Genomic DNA, 20,266 nt, shown 5'->3' on the forward strand with positions numbered 1-20,266 from the left:
CTTCAGCAGCTACCTGCCTTCCCCGGGAAGGTGCACAAAGGCTCCTGTAGGCAGCAGCATCCCTGAACAGCAAACCCACAAAAGCCAGGTCCCAGCCTATTCCCAGGCTGGAAGTAAAGGAGCAAATCAGGACAAGAGGCACACGGACTGGTAACATTGTCCCTGTGACCAGCAATAGACAGTATAACAAAAAATGACGCCTTAATGGTGGACAAGCCAGTTTATTTAATGCAGCAGTTGTGTTATGTCAACAGATAGGGATTCAGAAATAACTTTGAGCTACCTTTCTGTTGCCCTCTGCATTTGACCAGCTCTTCAGCTTTCATACTCTCCTTTGCAATAAACCATTCTACCATCTCACCAGAGAACTATCTGTATCAATTTCTGAAAAATGTCATTCAAAAATTATTCCCGATTCTGAGACTAAATGAGTCCTGTCTATTCATTTCTTGTGAAGCAGCAGGTCCAAGTATGTGCCAAACCATGTGCTTGGCTCTTACCAGCTATACACAGAACCTCAACAAAAACTGAAAGGTAATTTTTAATGCTTTCCTCATTTGGGTTATCTTTCTGAAATGAAAATTGCATTGTGTTACCTTGCTATAAAACTGGATCTGCATTTCAAAAACTTTATTTGTTAGAATAGTTTCTCCATCAATTTAACTCAGTAGACAAAATGTTACTTAATGCACACAAACCTTCTTCAGCAGAGATATGAGAATGGCTTACTTTCTCTAAGCTCATGGTTCTTAGCTGCTGTGCCAGCTCACTGGCTGATTCACGTGTATGTGTAAAACTCTAGGCAGCTTCGGGAAGTGCCCACCTCAGCATGAGAAGAGATTCTTCTTTAAAAAGTAGGACCATCCTGCATGAAGATCCAGGCACACAAGTCCTGATATAAGCATTATGATTTGCCTTTGAGGGTGTGCTTTTGGTGTAGGATTTCATTGCATTCATGCTTCTTCTAATGATTTTGTGTGCAAGCAAGTGCATGGGGCACAAACTGCAAGTCCTCAATAAGTCCGGAGCATTGCTATTTATTACAAATAAGTCATCTGCATACTAATATCTTTCCATATTAAAAGAGGTCAATTTACACAGATACCAATGCGAGGCTAAGTCAGAATTCCCATCTGGGCTACGATATGACTATGTATGCATTATTTTTCAGTGGACTGGACTGCAATATCTAGATATTATGAAAATCACATGACATATTCTTTTATCCCCTTCTCCCTCACACAGTCATACCTGTAGTGTCAGTATGTTTGTTGATTCTTTTTTTATTGTTTTCCTCACTCCTTCTTGCTTGCTTTTCAAGCCTCGTTTCTGAAGATGGAGTTGGATTTTACAGCTGTGAGGACTAACTTCTCTATTAAATATAACCATTTAAAAAAAATAAATGTAGGCTCTGTGCAATTTCATTAACTCAGGATATTTTCCAGGCCCCCTATTTACACTTAAACCAGGAGCTACATTATTTGGGGCAATTCCACACAGTAAGAACACAATTCCCTGTAGCATGGCTCCACCTCCAGTATTTTGCTATGAATTTTCTTTTTATTTTATTTTGCAATTTTCTTTCCTTAATATATATGCTGTTACCATTTTCTAGTGGCATTCTCTCAAAGCTTAGCCAAATACACACTGCATAAAACAGAAGTGAAGCACTGAGCCCTTTCTATATAATATAATATTGCCTACCCTGAGCAATTAAAGTTTCCACTTGAGGAAGACTTAATCACAGAAGTAAACGAGAGCCTTTCTTTTCCTCATCCCAGGTTCATATTGCTGGTAGTATACTAAAGCCTGTACAGACATTAAAAGACACATACCTTACCTGTTTATGCTCTGCTGAAAACCTGATTTTCTTGTTGTTCCTTGCATCGAGCCACTTACTCTCTCAAGCTACAGTCTTCCTCTGCCACCTACCTCCCTCTGTCTGAAATATTGTCTAAAAGAGTGGAAAGAACGATGCTTCTAAAATTAAAGCATTTACAGGAATTAAAGCCTTCATATAAAACCACTTTCTTTATCAAGACAAAATGTGCAAAGATATGACTGTGCAATCAAAATCACTGAGATTTGACATTGCAAGGGATCTATATGTCACAATTACATCAGGAGTTTGGTGCCTATATTAATAGGGCTGGTGCTTAAGAAACCTCAAAAGAGTGCAGACACAACCTTTTTCTGATTTCACACAAAAGCAATTAAAAAAAAAGTAAACTAAAACATACATCGCCCCTATTTTATGCATGAAGGTGATTGTTAAGGAAACTTTTCACTGAAATTACATTCCTGCTCTGAGCAGAGAAAAAATATGTGTTGTAGATATTACATACAAATACAAAACTATATATATATCTTGGTGAATGGATCTCAGAACAAGCCAGATTAATCTTCTGGTGGATCAGTGCTGAGAGGGGGAAAGAGGTTCACACTGATTCAGCTCAGACCTGAATGCCAAAACACCTGCATCAGAAAAGCTGCTGCCTCTGCCTCTTAGGGCAAAACAGAGTGTGTTCCTACACTGACTTGGGAAAAAACTTCCATGAACTTTCCTGTCACAAAATCAAGCCCTGAATTCAATGCATTCAGTGTGTTCTCACGCGTGTGAATGTATTCCCTCATGACAGCCCTGGATTTCCCTTCCAGCCCTGCATAATGATCTCTTCATCTGCCGCCATCAGTAGAGGAGAGACAGGTGATGCCTCTGGCCTGTCAGGGCTGGGCAGGACGGGTGAGTGACACGCGCCAGATGCTGCACCCTGAGCTGGGCTGCAGCTCCCCTGGAAATACATCATGGAGTAAAAATCACCGCGTACATTCCAGCTGCTGCACAGCGCGTCACTGGAGCAGACGTGCTGTCACGTGTACAAACGCACACCAAATTGTATCTGTGCATGGGGTTAATTAGCAGCTAACTGTGAGTTCTTAGAGGTGGAGGGGGGAAAAGGAATAGGGGCGAAAAAAACCACACATTCAAAGGAAGATCAAAATTAACTCTACAAGCTCTCTGAGATTGAAACACAGGTTTTTCAGGACAGTGAAGGAGACAATGAAGTCAGTGATATGTGTCTCCTGATTTTTACTTTGTGTTTTACTGTATTTATAATACTGGCTTTTTATCTTTAATGTCAGTTAATTCAGTATCCACAAAAACCACAGAGCCAGAAGCTCTTGAGCCTAAAGTCTTCTGCATTAATACAGGCCCAGAGGCTGGACCTCAAAAACATCCCTGAGAATACCATGGTAACAGTTGCCAAGCCCTAAAAAACAAAAAGCTTTTAGGGATGTGGAGCACAAAGACTGACAAGATAAGAAAGAGGAACAGCATTATCTATCTTAATTTATTTCAGCCAGATTTGACCTACATAAACTCACAAGTAGTGCATTCAGCTATAAGTATGTGCTGAGTCCTACAGGCGGATTGAGGCATTAAAGAGTAAAGTAGAGAGCAGGAATAGGAAGACTAGTGAAACTGAACTTATCATCTGATGGAGGAGGCATTGCACAGTATATGTGATACACGCAGCAAATAGACAAAAAATACAAGAAACAAGTCAACATACAGTCTTCAGTATTTAGAAATAAGACTGCTGCCACATAGGAGTACAGTATTTGAACACTGTATAGGAATATTTGTGGACTGGATTTATAGGATTCATTTATGGACTGTGCAAGATGATCATTAGTAAACAGAAAGTTGATGTGAAATCACATGTAGGTAACACAGTAACAAGAAAACTAGTGAGTAAAGTGAGAATTGGGACATTTGGCAATACCTGAGCCCATTGCTGAGTCTCTTGGCCTTCTCAAGAGCAAACAGCACATGAATGAAGCTGTTTGAAGAGTTGCACATCTATGACTGAGGAAGACAAGTGATGGAAAATATCTTAGAAAGGATGACTGTACGAGGCATCATGAACAGATGCCATAGACTTACATGGTTTCATCACAGTTTTCAGCCTAGTTACTTGCAATCTTAGTCAGATATGTATAAGTTTAGAAGAAATTCCAGGAGGTTCCCAACACCTTTGGCTCCTCACCACCAAGCAGTCCAGGTCTTTTATGTGCTTGTAGTACCAAAACTGAAAATACAGTGGTCATCACGTCATCACAGTGGGAGAGCACATCAATGTCATGTCTTTAAAATTGTGTTATGGCAAAAAACTCCAATAGTTATAAGCATCAGTTGCAACAAAAGTACTTCTCAGCAAAACAAACATTAGAAAGATAACAAATCCTTGCCTCAATATTTTTAGAATAATGTTAAAAAATTACATATGTTGCAAATAAATTGTACAAAAACTATTAGAGAAATTGCAGTAGAAAGTTAAGGAGCAGCATCTATTTTGGCAGGAAAAAATATTATATGGAATAAAATCAATTTCATAAGAGAAAATATTACATTCAAAAGGACTGTTTAGATAAGTGAACTAAGGCATTACATGAACCAACAGCTGGAGGCTGAAGCCAAGCCAACCCAAGCTGGAAGAGAAAAACACCGAAGGCTGCTAAGCAGAGCGGCAAATGGCTGCAGCAAGGCCTGGATTCTCCACCCACCTCATGGTATCTTCTATTTGGAAAAGCATGCCTTACTGGAAACAGTGAAAGTCTCCCTGAGCTTCTAAAGAAGTATATTGTGAACAGCAAGAATTATATATGTGGTATGATTGAAAAAACAGAAATGTCCCTACTGGATGATAAATACTTAATCCTTTAATTGAACATGATACTCAGTGCTCAAACCTTCAAACCCCAGGGGCTGGCAGGCTAGGACTGGATGTAGGATTTCCAGGGAAGGTGAGCAACTAATGTGGCCAGTGCTACCATGTTTTTCTCCTTCTCTTTCTGAATGTTGATGTTCTGTTTCATTATCTGTTTGCTTGTCTGGTGAACCATTCGCAGTCGTACCCAATTTTTGTTTTGTAAAAGTTCCAGCTTAGATAGAAGATAACACTGACTTGCTTTACAGGGATGTTTTCCGAGGAAAGTTGTAGATTTCTGCATCTCACTGTTGATCAGAACCTATCATTCTTTGTTCTGAACAAGATTTTCTTTTCATATTACTGCTGTGAAATATTTACCAGTGTATGGCTTAGGAGTAGGCCCATGCCAGTGCTGTGATAGGACACAGCCAGTTCTTAACCCATGTCCTTTCTAAAATTGTGCTTTCCTTTACTGCTGTCATAATTTTCTTTCTGAGGTAACTCAGCTGTTTCTTTCCAAGTTTTTGTAATTCCTTATGTGACTCATCCCTAAAATTATTTAGTTAAAACCAAGGAAGATTGTTTTTATAATAATTGTAAATGCACAGTGAGATCATTAGTGAATATAGTTTCTGACCCTGGGTTCCCAGGATTATTTCCTATACCAGGACTAATTTCACAGACTCACAGACTTTTTGCCACCAAAGAGGCAAAATAAGACCAGCATTTTTGCATGAATGCTTTTATTGTTATTGCTCTGCATTATGACACTGAAGTTTACTTGTGTCTTACACTGCATAGTTTTACAGCCAAATAACTCTCTATAAAAGAGACTTAATTCATACCAAGCCACATCAGAGGCGATTCCCCCAGCATATACCCCTGATTTCAGCTCTCAAGGAGAGATTCTTCAGGGTACACAAGCTAGACTGTCTGCCACACTGCAGCACCCAGTCACACGTGTTGCTGTTACACTTTGGGATTTTCCACACAAGTGAATGCTCAGCCTTGGCCAGTGTCAGGTCCTACCTTTGCTATGGCAGAGTCCTGGTGAAGGGCTGGTCCAAAGAGCAGGAGGGAATTCTATGTCTTTGGAGCAGGTGCTCATTGGATTTACCCTCTGAGAAATGGGTTATTTTTTGGTATCTTGCCCAGCACACCTTTGAAACAGGCACTGGTCTGTGTGTGCTGGGAAAGCTCCCTGCCTCTCACAAGCAGGGACACAGAGGAAAAGTGAGATCCTCTTGTCCCAACTGAGATCCCTCAGTTTCTCGCCGTGAGGAGGGAAGGGCTGTTCTTTAGCTGACTTTTAATTTGGACCCCAGCCACAGAGTGAGTCCTTCCCTCTACTGTGATTACTTGCTTACTGTTCAGGATGAATAAAAATATAAGTTACATTTCTTATTTTAAAGCCTAGTACCCAGAGGTCATCCCCTCATTTCCTTGACCACCAACACAAAATTGGCTCTGATGGGGGAAGGAGCAACACTGAGGCAGAACCCACAGCCACAGTATTTCGGGATGCAGTACAGTATGAAAAACGAATTTCCCAAACTCCCAAGAATACGGAGAAAGAAATTTGTTTAACTATTAATTTTAAACCTTGCACCTTATGCAGAAAACATTGAAACACAATTATCAGGCACTGAAATATGATTTTTGTGAACGACAGGCATTCAAAACAATTTCTAGCACTTGGAATATAAAAATTGCATTTTGAAGAAAACAAAATAGAGTCAATGTTTAGTTTTAAATATGACATTTTTCTGCTAAAATTAGTTTAACTATTTCCAGGTCTTCAAAATTTAAAGCGTTCATTCTTTTTAGATTTTCCCCCAATATTTTTGTAACCAATCAGCATTTGAAAACTGAGTAATATTCTTTCTCTTCCATTTTCTATATTTTTTTCTGTTTTATGACAGGTGCTTTAAAGAAAACAAGAAGGGTCTCTTCTCACAGTAGTTGTGACCTGTTTTGAACATTTCAAAAAGTTGATATTGAAATAAGAACTTACATCTCTGTTAAAATATAATCTGCCTCCTATGCAACTCCTTTAAAATGATGAGCAGTGAGGATACATTCACCTATTTACAACTTTGCGTGTCGTACTCAGCAGAAAGCCAGGCAGTAAATCCAGTTTACCTTCACGATAATTTGTTGTTTTGATGTGACTTTGCCCTCGGCGTTTAGTTTCTATTAAATGCAAAAGCATCGCTGTTCCCGGGATTTGTAATGATTTAAAAGTTTCTGAGGAGATTATTCCTCGGGAGAAACTGGTTTTTCCTCCTTCGGTTTATCAGACCTCTCAACTCCGGTGGCTTTGGTGGTGGCATTTTCGGGTGGACGCCGGACTTGGAATTTGGATGGGGTCACCCAGATCCCTGCCTTTCCGCTTCGCCCGGGCAGCAGCGGAGGCCGACGAGGTGGGGGGCGGCAGGGGCATCCTCCCCCGTGGGCAGCGGGGCAGCACACGGCACAGGAGGCACGTGGAACGCAATGAAATAAATGAAATAAAATCAAAAGCAGCGGGAGATGGGTTGACTCGCTGGGTAAGCCCCTATCTTCTGCCGACCCCCGGTTCCCCCCGCACCCCGCCAGCCTCCTGCGTGGCCGGAGCTCCCCTGCGCCTCGGGCCCCGCTGCTCCCGGGCAGTCCCGGCCGCGGAACCGGGGTCTCCCTGCTCCCTCTGCCTCTGCCACCCGCCGGGCCCTGGGCTGAATTCCCCCGGCGGCCGGGGAGCCCCTCCAGTCCCGGCGTATTTGCGGGAGGGAGCCACGCTATAGGAAGGGAGGAAGGCAGGGAAAGAAGGCAGGGAGGGGGTGTCAGCACAGCCCAGCGCGGCCTCATCCCCCCCTCACTCCTCCCACCAGTGCGTGGTGCCTCTTAACCCCCGGGAACCTCCCTCCCTCGAAGCATTACTCCACTTTGCAGAACTCGAGTTGATGAGGGAAAAAATACTTCTCGGCCGCGGCCAGCCATGAGCTGTTTGGATGTTATGTACCAAGTCTACGGTCCTTCCCAGCCCTACTTCGCAGCAGCCTACAGCCCCTACCACCAGGTACGTGTAGCGGACAGCGGTGAAGAGGCAGAAGGTGGGAGGGGTATCGTCTGGAGGATGGCCATCTGGGGCCTCACCAAAGGGAAAAAGGGAAAAGGAGAAGGGGAGGGGAAAGGGGGGGCGGGAGGGGGAGAGATCTGGGAGCCTGCGATGGTGAGCGGAGCAGAACCGCATCCCACCTTGGCGCGGGGCTCTGCAGGGTACGTATCCCAGCGGCAAACGACGGGCTACGGGATGCCTTTGGAGAGAGGGGACGATTTTAAACCTCAGAAGGATTTTTAGGGGGTTTGTTTGCTTGTTTGTTTTGTTTGTTTTAAAATGTTTGCTTGTTTGTTTGTTTGTTTGTTTGTTTTACCGGGACGGGCTATTTCCGAGCGCGGCGGGTCGGGGTAGCGATGTGCGTGGGGACCGTCGGGAGCTGCGAGGCCGGGCTTCCCGGGGCATCGCTCACCCCTGCACGCCGGCATCCCGGCCGCTGCCACGGAAGCCTCTTGGTGCAGAGATTTTACTCCGGAGGGGTGCTCCGGAGTTACGCTCTAGAAGTGGGGGAGGCGAGAGAGACGGGAGGTTGCGGGGTTTTCGCCCGGTTTGGCGGTGGCGGAGGAAATCACGGCCGCGAAGGGGAGCAAGGGGCTACAGGATGCTCTCTTCTCCCGGGGCGCTCTCGGCGGCGGCGGGACCCCGGGACGTCCCCCGGGCCCCGCGGCTGTCGGCAGCGGCCGGCGCCTGCGAGACCCTCGAGTTCTTCCCGAGCTGCAGCCACGGTCCCGCCGCCTCACTGCGTGTAGCTCCGCCCGGGCGGTCGCGTGTATCAGCGAATCCCGAGGTTTCAAGAAAAGGATGGCTCCGGCCGCGGGGATGTTTCGGGCACGCACGGCCCGTGGTGTGCGGGGATCTGCTGGCGCCGGGACTCGCACGGTCCCGCGTGGGTCAGGCTCTGCTCCCCAGGCTGCACCTGCTGCACACCGCTTTCCTTTTAACCCCTCTGCGTTCCCAGTTTTCCCCTCGCCCTTACCCCTTCCAGAAATTAATTCTTCCTCCCCCACCATAACGAAAAGGGGGATGGATATAGAGAAAGGCGTCCCGGGCCCGAGTCGGGTGCAGCCCCCGCTATGCAGCGGGCCGGGGCCAGCGGCGTGGCTGTCCCTGTGCCCCCTCCAGCGCCCGGCAGCGGGGCCCAGGGCCCGTCACAAAAGCCAGGTAATGTCTTTCCCCACTTTGCCTTCCCTCCCAACTACCCTCTCAACCCCCTGCTTATGACATTATTAAGGGGGATGACCATTACCTCAATGGCCAAACAGGGAGCCAAGCGGAAAGGCGGTCGTCGCGACGAGTGACATTATCAAATATATCGCGTGTCTTGGCCCAAGACTCTGCCCCGTCCTCTCGGTTCTTCCCGCCGGCTGCTTGCCCCAAGGCTCTGTCCGCGGCGGCAAGCCCGGGCTCCGTGTCCCAGAGTTTATTGCTAAGAAACTCTCAGCAGCTGCAGACACGCTAACGTGCGTGAAGACGGGAAACATTCGGCAAACTTCACAATGCCCGCTGTTTTCCCACTCGGCGGAGTCAGTAAAAGGAGATTAATCTTGTAGTAAATACCTGGAACTTCTTGGTGTCCAGGGAAATGCTGAGTTTTGCCCTGAAGTGTGTTTGAGACTGTCAGGTTTTTTTCCCCCTCTTTGCTTCTACCTCGCCCCTGTGGGTTACAGGACACTCTGCATCGGATAGATTTTCGGAGCCGGGGATCGAGCGGCTCTCGCCTTCTCCCAGCTGCCGTGGGTGCTGGGCCGTCGCCCGCCCGTGGCCCCGCATTGCAGCCCCTTGGCGGCCGCCGTCCGCTCCGGAGCCAGCTGCAATGAGCCTTTTTTTTGCGGGGCTTCATGCGTGAGACCAGGCGGTGTGACCCCCGCCCGGCCGCGCCTTCCCCACCCGGCGGCTGTCTTGCTCCATCCCCTTTGGCATCTGTGGGGTTCGATTCCCAATCCCTATTTGCAGTCATTTCACTGCCCCCGGACTACAGACGGCGATATGGGGGTGTGGGGATTGTGGTGTATGCCGAGGAAAAGGCGGGCAGCCGAGGACCAGACTTGGCATCCTCTCGGAAAGACCGCGGGAGAGGGCTGGGCGCTACCCGCCGGATGGCACAGGGCTGGCCAGCGCACCTTGGTGTGCTGCGTGACAGGCTCCGTTTTCTTTCCTTCCCTGCAGAAACTCGCCTTTTACTCCAAAATGCAGGAAGCCCCGGAGAGCGGCAGCAGCGCCAGCGTGGGCAGCTCCTTCTCCAGCCACGCCGCGGCCAGCATCAAGGAGGAGGACTGCAGCCCCGAGAAGGAGCGACCCCCCGAGGCCGAGTACATCAGCTCCCGCTGCGTCCTCTTCACCTACTTCCAGGGGGACATCAGCGCCGTGGTGGATGAGCACTTCAGCCGGGCGCTCAGCCAGCCCAGCAGCTTCTCCCTGGGCAGCGCGAAGGCGGCGCGGAACGCGGGCTCCTGGCGGGGTGAGCGCCCTGCGGCGCGGGGGGCGCGGGGGATGCGGGGGGCGGCGGAGGCCCCCTCTGGCCCGGCACATCCTCCTCGCCTCGGCTCCGCATCCCCGCTCCCTCCTCCCTCCCACCAGCGGCTGGTGCCCGGCGGTGGCATCCCTCCTCCGAGGCTACGAGTTGCCAGCCACTTGGCTCTTTTAGGGTAAAAAGGAAAAAATAAAGCCCCTCAGATTATGCAGGGAGGCCATGGCTCAGGGGGAAAGCAGCCTGAGTGGTGATCGGGGAAAACAAATTGTCTTTTCACTGCAGGTGCTTTACCTGGAGAGGGTTACCACCCAACTAGTGGGTGATCTTCACTCCATGGAGTGACTCCCAAACTGTGACTATGACCAGTGTATTCCTCATTGACCCCCGCTTTCAGTTTGGAGTGTTCACAGTGATGGGAGCAAAGAAAAAACCAAATGTGGGAACAATCTCATCAGCTTCCCGTCTCAAAAAAAAAAAAAAAAATAAAGGTGTGTGTCCCTGTATCTTGCCCTGCATGTATCACCACCTCGATTGCAGCTGAAGTGCTGACAAGAACTCTTAAATTTCTGAAAACAAGGGCTTGCAGATCTGCCCAAGGCAGTGTGCTGTCAAGGCCAAGGCCATGGCTTATGCAAAGCTCTCTATATTCATGCCTGATTCACAGTGGATAGGCCCACAAGGGTAGTCAGAGCAGAGGGGAATAACCTTCCCCACACTCAATCTGCCAGAGTTAGGGCTGGCACTTCCTTGTGGGCAGTCTTAGTAACCCTCCCTCACAGGGCCACCTGCTCGGCCAGGGCTGGTTTCCCAGACCTTGCACAGATTGCTGTCTGTAGTGCCTAAGAATATTTCATGGGTGAGAGATATTCAGTGCTGGAATTGATGGCAGTAGAGGAGGTTTTTTTGCTCATGATGAACTGCTTCCTTTTCTCCCAAGCAATGCCAAGGCTCAGAGCTGACATACTTCCCTGGCAAAAAATTATTAGGAACATAGTTTTATTTCATTCAGGAACAGTGTGCATTACCAATTAATCATACATAATATCTCTTCATAACATTAATAATCACCAGTCCATCTTGCATGTTGCTAAATGGGCTAAGAAAATGTAGGGTCTTTGTCTTTGCCCTGCCAATCTCCAGCAAGGGAGGGCTGCTGAGGGTTTCCCAGACAGGCTGACAATATACCTAAGAAACAGATGGCTATAGTAGATGGAGAATTGCCCCCAGATATTTGAGTAATTCAAATTTGCCTTTAGTCACATCTCTCACTGTTCCTGCCCACTTTGCTACTGCACTGAGGCAGCAACTGCTTTCCAGGAAGCGTTGGGCATAAACACTTAGATGAGGAGATTATTACAAAAACAAACAAGAAAAAGCCAAACCTGAAAATTTAAGGGGCGTGTAGTAGCTCTCAGTTTCCACTACTGAAGAAAAGAGATGTTTCTCTTGCCTCAGGTAACAACCTTTTGCCCATCTACATAGTAAGAAAAACCTGGAGGTTATAGTTGCAGCTTCATGGATAAGCCATAGGACAGGTGTGTTGGATATTTAGTCAGAGAGGAATCTGTATTTGTTTGGAGCAAGTTCTCATGCTTGCCAGCTTTTCGTGGAATAAAGGGTGGATCAGGGAGGGATAGAGTCCTAGGGAAAGGAGATCAAGTCTTGTCAGGTGTTCTCATTGCTGACTTTCTTTCCCACTTCCTTCATCCAGATGGTTCCTTCCCAATGAGCCAGCGCATCTTCCCACCGTCCTTCTGGAACAGCACATACCAGCCCTCCTCGGTCCCGGCCAGCCTGAGCAGCCCCCTGGCAGCTGCCGCCCACAGTGAGCTGCCCTTCGCCGCTGCCACCGACCCCTACGCGCCCACCTCTCTGCACGGCCACCTGCACCAGGGCGGCCCCGAGCCCTGGCACCACGCCCACCACCATCACCATCACCACCACCACCACCACCCCTACATTGGGACACAGAGCACTGCCTACCCCCGCCCCACCGCCATGCACGAGGTCTACGGGCCCCACTTTGACCCCCGCTACGGCTCGCTCCTGGTGCCCACCGCCTCCGTCCGCCCCCACCGCCTCACCCCCGCCTCCGTATCCACTCCAGTCAGCCCCCCCTGTGAACTGGGCAAGAGCGAGGCGGGTGCTGCTGCAGCCTGGACGACACCGGGCCCCTTTCCCAATGCAACGGGAGACATGGCACAGAGCATTGGCCTCAATGTGGACACAGGTAATGAGCTGCCCCCGGCCCCTCCAGATCCCCTGGCTCAGCTGCACCCCTGCTCCCTGATCCCACTGTCCATAGCAGTAGGGAAGGATGCATGGGGAATGGCTGAGGTTCTGCTGTAGGGGAATGAATTGAGGGTGGAAGCCCACTGTGTGACACCTGAGCTCTGCCCTGGGTGTTCTTCTCAAGCTTTCAGGCCAGGCAAGTGAGGAAGGATGGGACAGGCCAACACCTCACATCTCCACAACATTATTTGAATTTCTGATGCCTTCAAACATTCCCTGAGGCTACAGGTTGCTTTGAGGTACTTTTGTCCTGGCACTGGTCTTGCTCCTGCATTGAGCAGCAAGAGCTAGGAGCAGAATGGAGCAGCCCCAAAGGTCACTGCTTGGTCCCATCCATGTGCTGCCCTGAGAGGTTATTTCTAGACACTATGCAGGTTCACAAACTAGCTCCTCTCCTTATTTACCTTTTCCTTTCAGTTTTTGCGATGAAAGCACAATTGCATTTGCTGAGCAAAAAAGGCAGACGTCTTCCCCTGGTAGTGCCTGTTGGGGTGTCTGGAACCAAGGCTATGGCTATAGTGCTGACAAAAATGGGTACGTAGGCAAAGTCAGCAATGACAGAACTTGAGTCAGTGGTTGTGAAGGGAAGGAAAGTCTGCTCCATGCCGATTTCATTATTGCAACCACTAATGGCTCCCTATGATGTCCTCACTTTAAGCAGAAGGGACTTCTCCAGTCTGGTTTGGGCTCTTCTTTCACAGCCTTCTGGGGCTCTGGCGATCCCACGCTTTAAACTGATCTCAGCTGGCAAGAAATGCAATTGTTTTCCTCTGTTCTTAAATGCCTGTACCTATTTTTCTTCCTTTTTTTTTTCTTCTCTCCATTCTCAGGTTTGCAACCTCAGGATAAAAGCAAGGATCTGTACTGGTTTTAGAGCTGTCCTTCACTCTTCTTCCCCTGGCTCTCCCCTGTAGCTCTCTACCCATTAGACATGGTGGCATTCAGAGCTGAAATCGGGTCAGTTTGTAACAGCTTCTGGTCTTGGTTTGCAGCTCGCCGTTACTCCTTCTGTGGTGGATCCCTTCTGAGCTGATGTGCTGACTCAAAGACTCTCAGATCCCCCCTTGCCCTTTTCCAAGCCCACCACGGCCCTGCTGCTCAGGGAAAGACAACGGGAGTTAAAAGGACCTGGCTTTGCAAGGGTGGTACTTTAGACTTACTTCAGAGAGGAAAGTCGTTCTGTTGCAAGAAGAGAGCCAAAGATACTGAACTTCTATTTAAGCAGACTCCACAACCAGACCTGCAACCAGACTACTCTGAAAGAGTCAAATGACATCACGGATAGTGATGCAAAACCACTGGCCTTCATACAGGCAACAGAGGAAATTGTGGAGGTTTTCTAGTGGTGTGAATATTTTTTATGGCAGTGAAAGTTATTTCTTGAATGCAACCATGGGAAAGCTACTCAGCAGTTTTGAACTGGATTTTTATTTTGCATTATTGAAAAGTAAAATGAGAAGAAACTGGAACTCATGAACATATCAAGGAACTGGTCAGATTTTTCAGCTTTGTGGTTGTGAGTGGCAAGTATCTGACTGGAGCCACCTGCCCTGGACTTACAGATATGCAGCTGTTCCTCTCACAACTGCTTAAATCCCATAAAGATAAAAACTAAGGTGGCACTTCTCAGAGTTTGGCACATTACATTTGCTGCATAACAGTTGTTTGGTTGGGGGTGGGGTTGTTTGTTTGGTTTTGGTTGTTTTTTGGTGTTTTTTTTCTTTTTTCCTTTTTTTTTCTTTTTACAATAAACATTTTCTGGTGAAAGCTAAACCCTCTTAAAGCAGGGGGAGAAAGGAATCTGATGAAGAATGGCTCACCTCCAACCCAACATCCTTTAAAGGTAACAGCAGAACGAAAAGCTCATGATGGACATTAGTTCTGAGTTGCCTCTAACACTTCCCTTTGTCTACTTGTTTCTGTCATTTTGCCACTTTAGTAGCTCTTTTCTTTGGGGTTTTTTTGAAAGAGGGGAAATAGATATTTAACAGTAGCAAAGCTGTATTTAAAGGTATCGCCTTCATTCATCCTGTGTACTTTAATTCTTAATTAAAGAAATAAGAGAAATGAGACAAACTGGAAACTTCAGGATGAAGCAGAGAATGTATCTCTCATGTGGATGAAGTGAGTTATTTTATTATTTTGCTTGAAATAGAAAGCCAGCTGAAAACAGCTGAATATATTTTCTTGGTGAGTAAAATACACAGTGATAAATACAAAAGATAAAAAAATATGAGACCATTTTAGAGTATGGTGTGGCTAAAGTAAGGGAGCTGCTCCATATGTCTTCAGCTAGAAGAGGGGACTGTGGCGTGTAGAACTGCTATTGCAGTGGTAAATTAAAATGTTACTACCAGGTGATGAATAATTAATGCAATGGGGCAGAAATGGCACTTACCCCACACTTAAAAGCTGACTCTTTTTATAGACAAAACATCTGATTCTAATACTACCGTGTTTTGGGGTTTTGTTCTGTTTGGTTTCTTTTATTAATGTAGTGTCTTTGAAGCTGACAAATTTTAAAGCATATAGTAGGAAATTCCTAACATTACCCCCTGACACTGGGAGCAGAGGTAGAAAATGAATTTCTGTGCTGTGATCCGAGTTTTTACCTTCAAAACTCTCACAAAATTTGGCATCATGTTCACTATGTCTCAAGAGTGGAGTTATGAATAACCCAAAGTTTCTTCTCCTAGGTTTGATGATAACTCACTTTCTGGAAAAGAATAGGAATCCTAACAGAAAGAGTTTGACAAAGCAGTGTGAGTACATACAGTGAGAATCTGACTAGGTACACCCCCGGCCAGAGCTTAGCAAATGGCAGGGGGGGACTTGCAGTGATTCCCTCAGCCAGACAAACCCATGGGCATTTTTTCCTCAGCCTCCAAATAGCCAGAACCTGGACAAGCTGGAAGGGCAAGGGAGTGACCCCATAATTTACATTATCTAGTAAACCAAAAAAATTCTGAGGTGTTTAACAAGGAAGAAGGCACCAACTTTTTGCAGGACAAAAGTTACTAAAAACAGTGTTTAACTTCAGAAGCTTAAAGTTAGCAGGGTCATTTTGTGAGCATTTTCCTGAGGGCTTTTTCAGGCGGTTTCTAAAGACCTATTTTTTAAAAAAAGATAAATCTGAGTCTATGATTGGTTGTGCTTTACCACGATTATTTATTTTTTCTTTCTTTTCTTCCTCCCCTCTTCTCTGCAATTTTTTATGAGGAGGGTTGAGCGACACAGTCCAAATACATTAGGAAATGTTCAGGTAAGCATAAACAAGTAATTTGCGCCATTGGTATTTACAATCATTTTGACTGTGAATGTATTCAAGCACAAGAATTAATGCAATTAATCTATGAATATTAGTTTTGGCATTTGTTCTGTGGGTATATTTTTTACTGTTTTATCATGAAAGCATCTAAACACAAAAGCCAAGACAGTGGCTCAAGGTGCTAAAAGAACAAGCAACTTTTAAAAAATGCTCCTACTCTGGTTGGACTGCAGCCTGAAAGCACACATGTCCTGTTTTGGCTAATCCTTGCAGTTGTGCTCACTCCGTGTTATTCTGACTCCTGAAGAAGCACCAGCCTCTAAGGGCATTAGTCTTTGCAGCACTGGGGGCCCAGCTCCTAGTGCAGTAACAGTGCACGTGACCTCTGTGCCATTTCTCAAGTCTGTTTTATTCCTCTTTGCATCATAGGTCATTACTCCCTTAGTCATGAATGTTTGTAGAAAATCTGGAATTAAAAAAGAAACCCTTCTTAGAGGTTACGTAAATATTACCTGTCACATGCTTGTCACACACTGAAAGGGATGTGAGTCCCCATCTCTGCAGCCTGGACGGCAGATCCTCCTGCTGTCCCTTTCTGAATGTCATGCACCACACTGTGCTCTCTAGCTACCCACCTGACAAACAGACTAGCCCAGCTGGGACAGACAAACAGACACAAACAACTTCATGCAGAGTCCAGCGAAGGAGGCAGAGGGACACCATCTGCTGCAGAGAATGGCAGTGCTGGACATAGCAAAGATATCTGCTGCTGCCCAATGGCAAGAGTGTCCTCTCCACAAGGAGTTTCCAAAATGAGCTCTGGATGTATTCACCACAGGTATGTATTTCCCTTTCTGAAAATCAACAAAGCATGAAGGAGTACTCTTTTGATGATCTCTGAGGTTAAAAGTGATCTGTCAAGGGAAAGATGGAAGTGGGGATAGGACATGGTATTTGTGGATGCAGTTTCCATTTTATTTTAATTAGGTCTTTGCTTCAGTATGGCTGCAGTTGCAAGAATGAACCACAAAACTCTTAAATTATATATGTGCCTCTACACTTACAGTCTAATGCTGAAGAGATTTAGAGTAGTGTTGCTTACTTCTTGCCTACTTTTCCAGTGCATTTGCCATAGGAGCCCCCAGCAGAGGAGGAGGAAGGGAGGGGACAGAGGGTGAAACAGAGATTGAATAATCCCTTTTGCGTCCCCTAGGCTGTGTGCTGCTGCCTCTGGGGAAATGTATCCCTTGGGTCAGGAGCTGCCGACCCTTCCCACCTTCCCTTTGAAGTCATATTTCGGCTCACAAGACAAGCTCTAGTTAGGGCTTATATGCTGGGCCCTTCTTAGAAGGGAGAAAAATGCTCCTGATGGCTTTGGATGCAGCAGCGTTCTCTAACTGACAGTTGCTGTTCATCTTTTTCTGGGCAAGTGTTGTAATTAACATGCCCTTCTGATTACAGGATGAGCCAGCTCCTGTGGAGGATTGCAGTGTCCTGGCTGTCTTCCCGGGCCTGCCACCCAGAGGAGCAGTTGCAGCAGGGAAAGGAGAGAGTCCTATGGTTATTTTCAGGAGTGAGACATTGATTTTGTATGCTAGGCAATTTTGCATAGGGAAATGCAAGTAGGAGATCATAAAAAAAAAAAAAAATGGAATAGGGGAAAAATAAGAAAAAAATAGAAAAAAGAAAAAGGAAAAGAAAAAGGAAAAGAAAAAGGAAAAGAAAAAGGAAAAGAAAAAGAAAAAGAAAAAGAAAAAGAAAAAGAAAAAGAAAAAGAAAAAGAAAAAGAAAAAGAAAAAGAAAAAGAAAAAGAAAAAGAAAAAGAAAAAGAAAAAGAAAAAGAAAAAGAAAAAGAAAAAGAAAAAGAAAAAGAAAAAGAAAAAGAAAAAGAAAAAGAAAAAGAAAAAGAAAAAGAAAACCGGAAGTTTTTCTTCAGTAACTTCCCAAGCCTTGGAACTACAGCCTAGGGAACCATGCTGTTAATTTAGCTGCCAGCATGGTAACACTATTATCTAATCTGAATGTAGTGACAAGCCTGGGTTCTTCATGTCCATTTTTCATCTTAAAGGAGGAGTTACTTTTACAGTGCACCTTCTACTGCCTCCTTAGCCAGGTATAACCCAGGATTAATGTGTGTCAAGGCTGTAAATGCAATTGTAGCAGAGAGTCCCTGGGTGCTATGTCCCCATCCTCCTGCCCCTGCCCTCTGCATCAGGTCCTGCGAGAGACAGGGAAGGTGCTGGAAGAGGCCGTTCAGGAGTGCAGGAGTGTAGGACAGGGATGCAGAGCACAAATGCAGATGTGCAGGTGTTCAGGGTGCAGGACTGTAGGAGTGTAAGAGCACAGGGATGCAGGCTGCAGGTGTACAGGGTACAGGAGTGTAGGGGTGCAGGTGTGCAGGGGTGCAAAAGTGAAGGGGTGCAGAGGTGCAGGGGGTGCAGGTGTGCGCTCTCCCGGGCCCCAGTCTCATGCATGGGCATTTCCATTTGCCATGTTCGGCTGCAGCCCACAAAAGCACAGGCTGGCCAAGGATGGGAGCATTTCTTTAGGTAAGTGTCAGTTGCTTATTCATCCATGGTAAAGGCAGGAAAAACACGTGGCAGGAGTGCTATCCCATTGGGAGATGTAATACCATATTGGATCTTACTGAGGGTACTCCATCTCCCTCTGGCATGGCAATTTCCTTCTGCCCTACCTGGCCTGGGTACAGCTGCAAGGTGCCCCTCCTCCCTCATCATACCCACCCCAACTTCTCCACTTCTCCTCTCCTTGACTTCTGCTCTCAACCTGGACCCTGCCTCTCCTTTCCTCTCTGTTCTCCTGCCTTACTCAGGCTCTTCCCTCCTGCACTTAGCATTCTGGCCTCATACCACTGCAGCAAGTGCTAGGAGGGACACACACTTTCCTGCCAATGTTGTTTGCATGGAGTCAGTATTTACATGACAAAGAAGGTTGAACTAACATGGGCCTTTTCAGGAAGAGCATTGGTCTCAATCCTGCACCAAACCTCTGTGGCAGGAACCGAGCCCTAACCCCTGATTCTGATCCAGTGAAAAAAACTTTTTTTCCAGAAGCTGGGTCCTAAAGAACAGTGACAGCCCCAGATGCACACAGACACAAATGATTATTCTCTCTTGACAGACCCACACAGCTCCCTCCTTGTATTTAACTGCAGTCCAAGTGAGCTGGATCAGGAAAGAGACACTTGATAGCTGCTGTTTCCGTGGTTGAAATATTTGTGAAGTTAGCGCATAATCTGAAAGCAGAAGCTAATAAATTATAGGGTGCTAATTGGGGCCGGAGTGGAGCCGTCAATCATATTATCCTAAACACACAGAGACCCTCATAACCTAAAAAGGCAAGAAAGCCTCCAGGAACAGCTCCCAGTTGTCACTAGCCATGACCTCCACTTCAGTGAGTGCACAGAGAGTCAAGGCAGAGAGTGTATTCTGCTAAGAAAATGCAAATCCTGTATTTAAGACAGCACTTTTATTTGATTTTTTTATACTCTTTGGGAGTGTATTTCTAATAGAATGTTATTGTTTTCCTTTGCCACTTAACTTGACACTTCTGCCATAAAAAAAAAAAAAAACTGTAGATCAGGTAAGAATCTGCAATTTTAACATTTGTATAGTCCTTAGAGTAAAAGTCATAAGACTTTATTCACAGTCCAACCTTCTTGTACATAGGCTTCTCATGTATCTTTTATTGCTTCCCATGCCCCAGAAACATATATTCCACTTAGGACCCACAGGATTCTGTGATCTGAGCCAAAACACAACTGTGCATACATGGTAACTATAGGGTGTTTGCAGCTATAGTCACTTTGTCACTGCTTTTTCTTATATTGCATCTATCAAGAGTAAGATTGACTCATAATATAAAAGTGAATCAAAGAATTCGAAAGAGATTTTTAGTAACACGTTTCCCCAGAAATTTATTTCTATTTGTAGATAGGTAGGCGTTCCAGAAAGCATTCCCTGAAAAAGCATCTGAATGGATCAGATCACCTTGAGAGCCATCACACAGAGCATGCAGGACAATCAGTGGATCAGGCTCAGGCATCATGGGCTTACAAAAGGCAGGTCTTGCTTGACTAATATGATCTCCTTCTATGGCAAGATGTCCCACTTGTGGAGGAGGAAAAGGCTGTGGATGTGTTTATCTGGACTTTAGTGAAGCCTTTGACACCATTTCTCAAAGCATTACTCTGGACAAGCTGGCTGCTCATGGCTTGGCCGGGGTTTTACCCAGCTCACTGGGTAAAAAGCTGGCTGGATGGCCGGGCCCCGAGAGCAGTGGTCAGTGGGGTTACACCCAGTGGGCAGCGCTCACAAGTGGTGTCCCCCCTGGGTTCGCTACTGGGGCCAGTCCTGTTTAATACCTTTACCAGTGATATGGACGAGGGAATTGCGTGTTGCCTC

General features: G+C 46.3%; 1 protein-coding gene across 6 annotated transcripts; it reads left to right on the forward strand.

Moving 5' to 3' along the window:
• The first annotated feature begins 311 nt into the window (after positions 1-311).
• Positions 312-14,681, forward strand: VGLL2 (vestigial like family member 2). 6 transcript variants are annotated; one of them, XM_085575070.1, is made up of 4 exons: positions 312-7,973; positions 9,979-10,270; positions 11,994-12,512; positions 13,405-14,681. In XM_085575070.1, the coding sequence occupies exons 2-4, from the start codon at positions 10,000-10,002 to the stop codon at positions 13,446-13,448; spliced, it is 834 nt and encodes a 277-aa protein (XP_085431196.1). In that variant the 5' UTR covers positions 312-7,973; positions 9,979-9,999; the 3' UTR covers positions 13,449-14,681. The 6 variants fall into 6 exon arrangements, with proteins under 6 accessions (XP_085431196.1, XP_031360398.2, XP_085431197.1 ...); XM_031504538.3 differs by having other exon boundaries at positions 312-7,773; XM_085575071.1 differs by having other exon boundaries at positions 313-7,973; positions 13,567-14,681.
• Positions 14,682-20,266: the final 5,585 nt, after the last annotated feature.

The sequence above is a fragment of the Lonchura striata genome, chromosome 3 (assembly GCF_050655825.1).
Source record: "Lonchura striata isolate lonStrDom1 chromosome 3, ASM5065582v1, whole genome shotgun sequence".
In the NCBI taxonomy this organism is placed as follows: domain Eukaryota; kingdom Metazoa; phylum Chordata; class Aves; order Passeriformes; family Estrildidae; genus Lonchura; species Lonchura striata.

What these genes read in the sequence shown, in the direction of transcription:
- VGLL2 (XM_085575068.1), top strand. Translation starts at nt 9,799, where the DNA reads ATGGGGGTGTGGGGATTGTGGTGTATGCCGAGGAAAAGGCGGGCAGCC. An exon ending in GAACGCGGGCTCCTGGCGGG is followed by an intron (nt 10,271 to 11,993) that starts GTGAGCGCCCTG and finishes TCCTTCATCCAG; the next exon opens with ATGGTTCCTTCCCAATGAGC. An exon ending in TGGCCTCAATGTGGACACAG is followed by an intron (nt 12,513 to 13,404) that starts GTAATGAGCTGC and finishes CTCCATTCTCAG; the next exon opens with GTTTGCAACCTCAGGATAAA.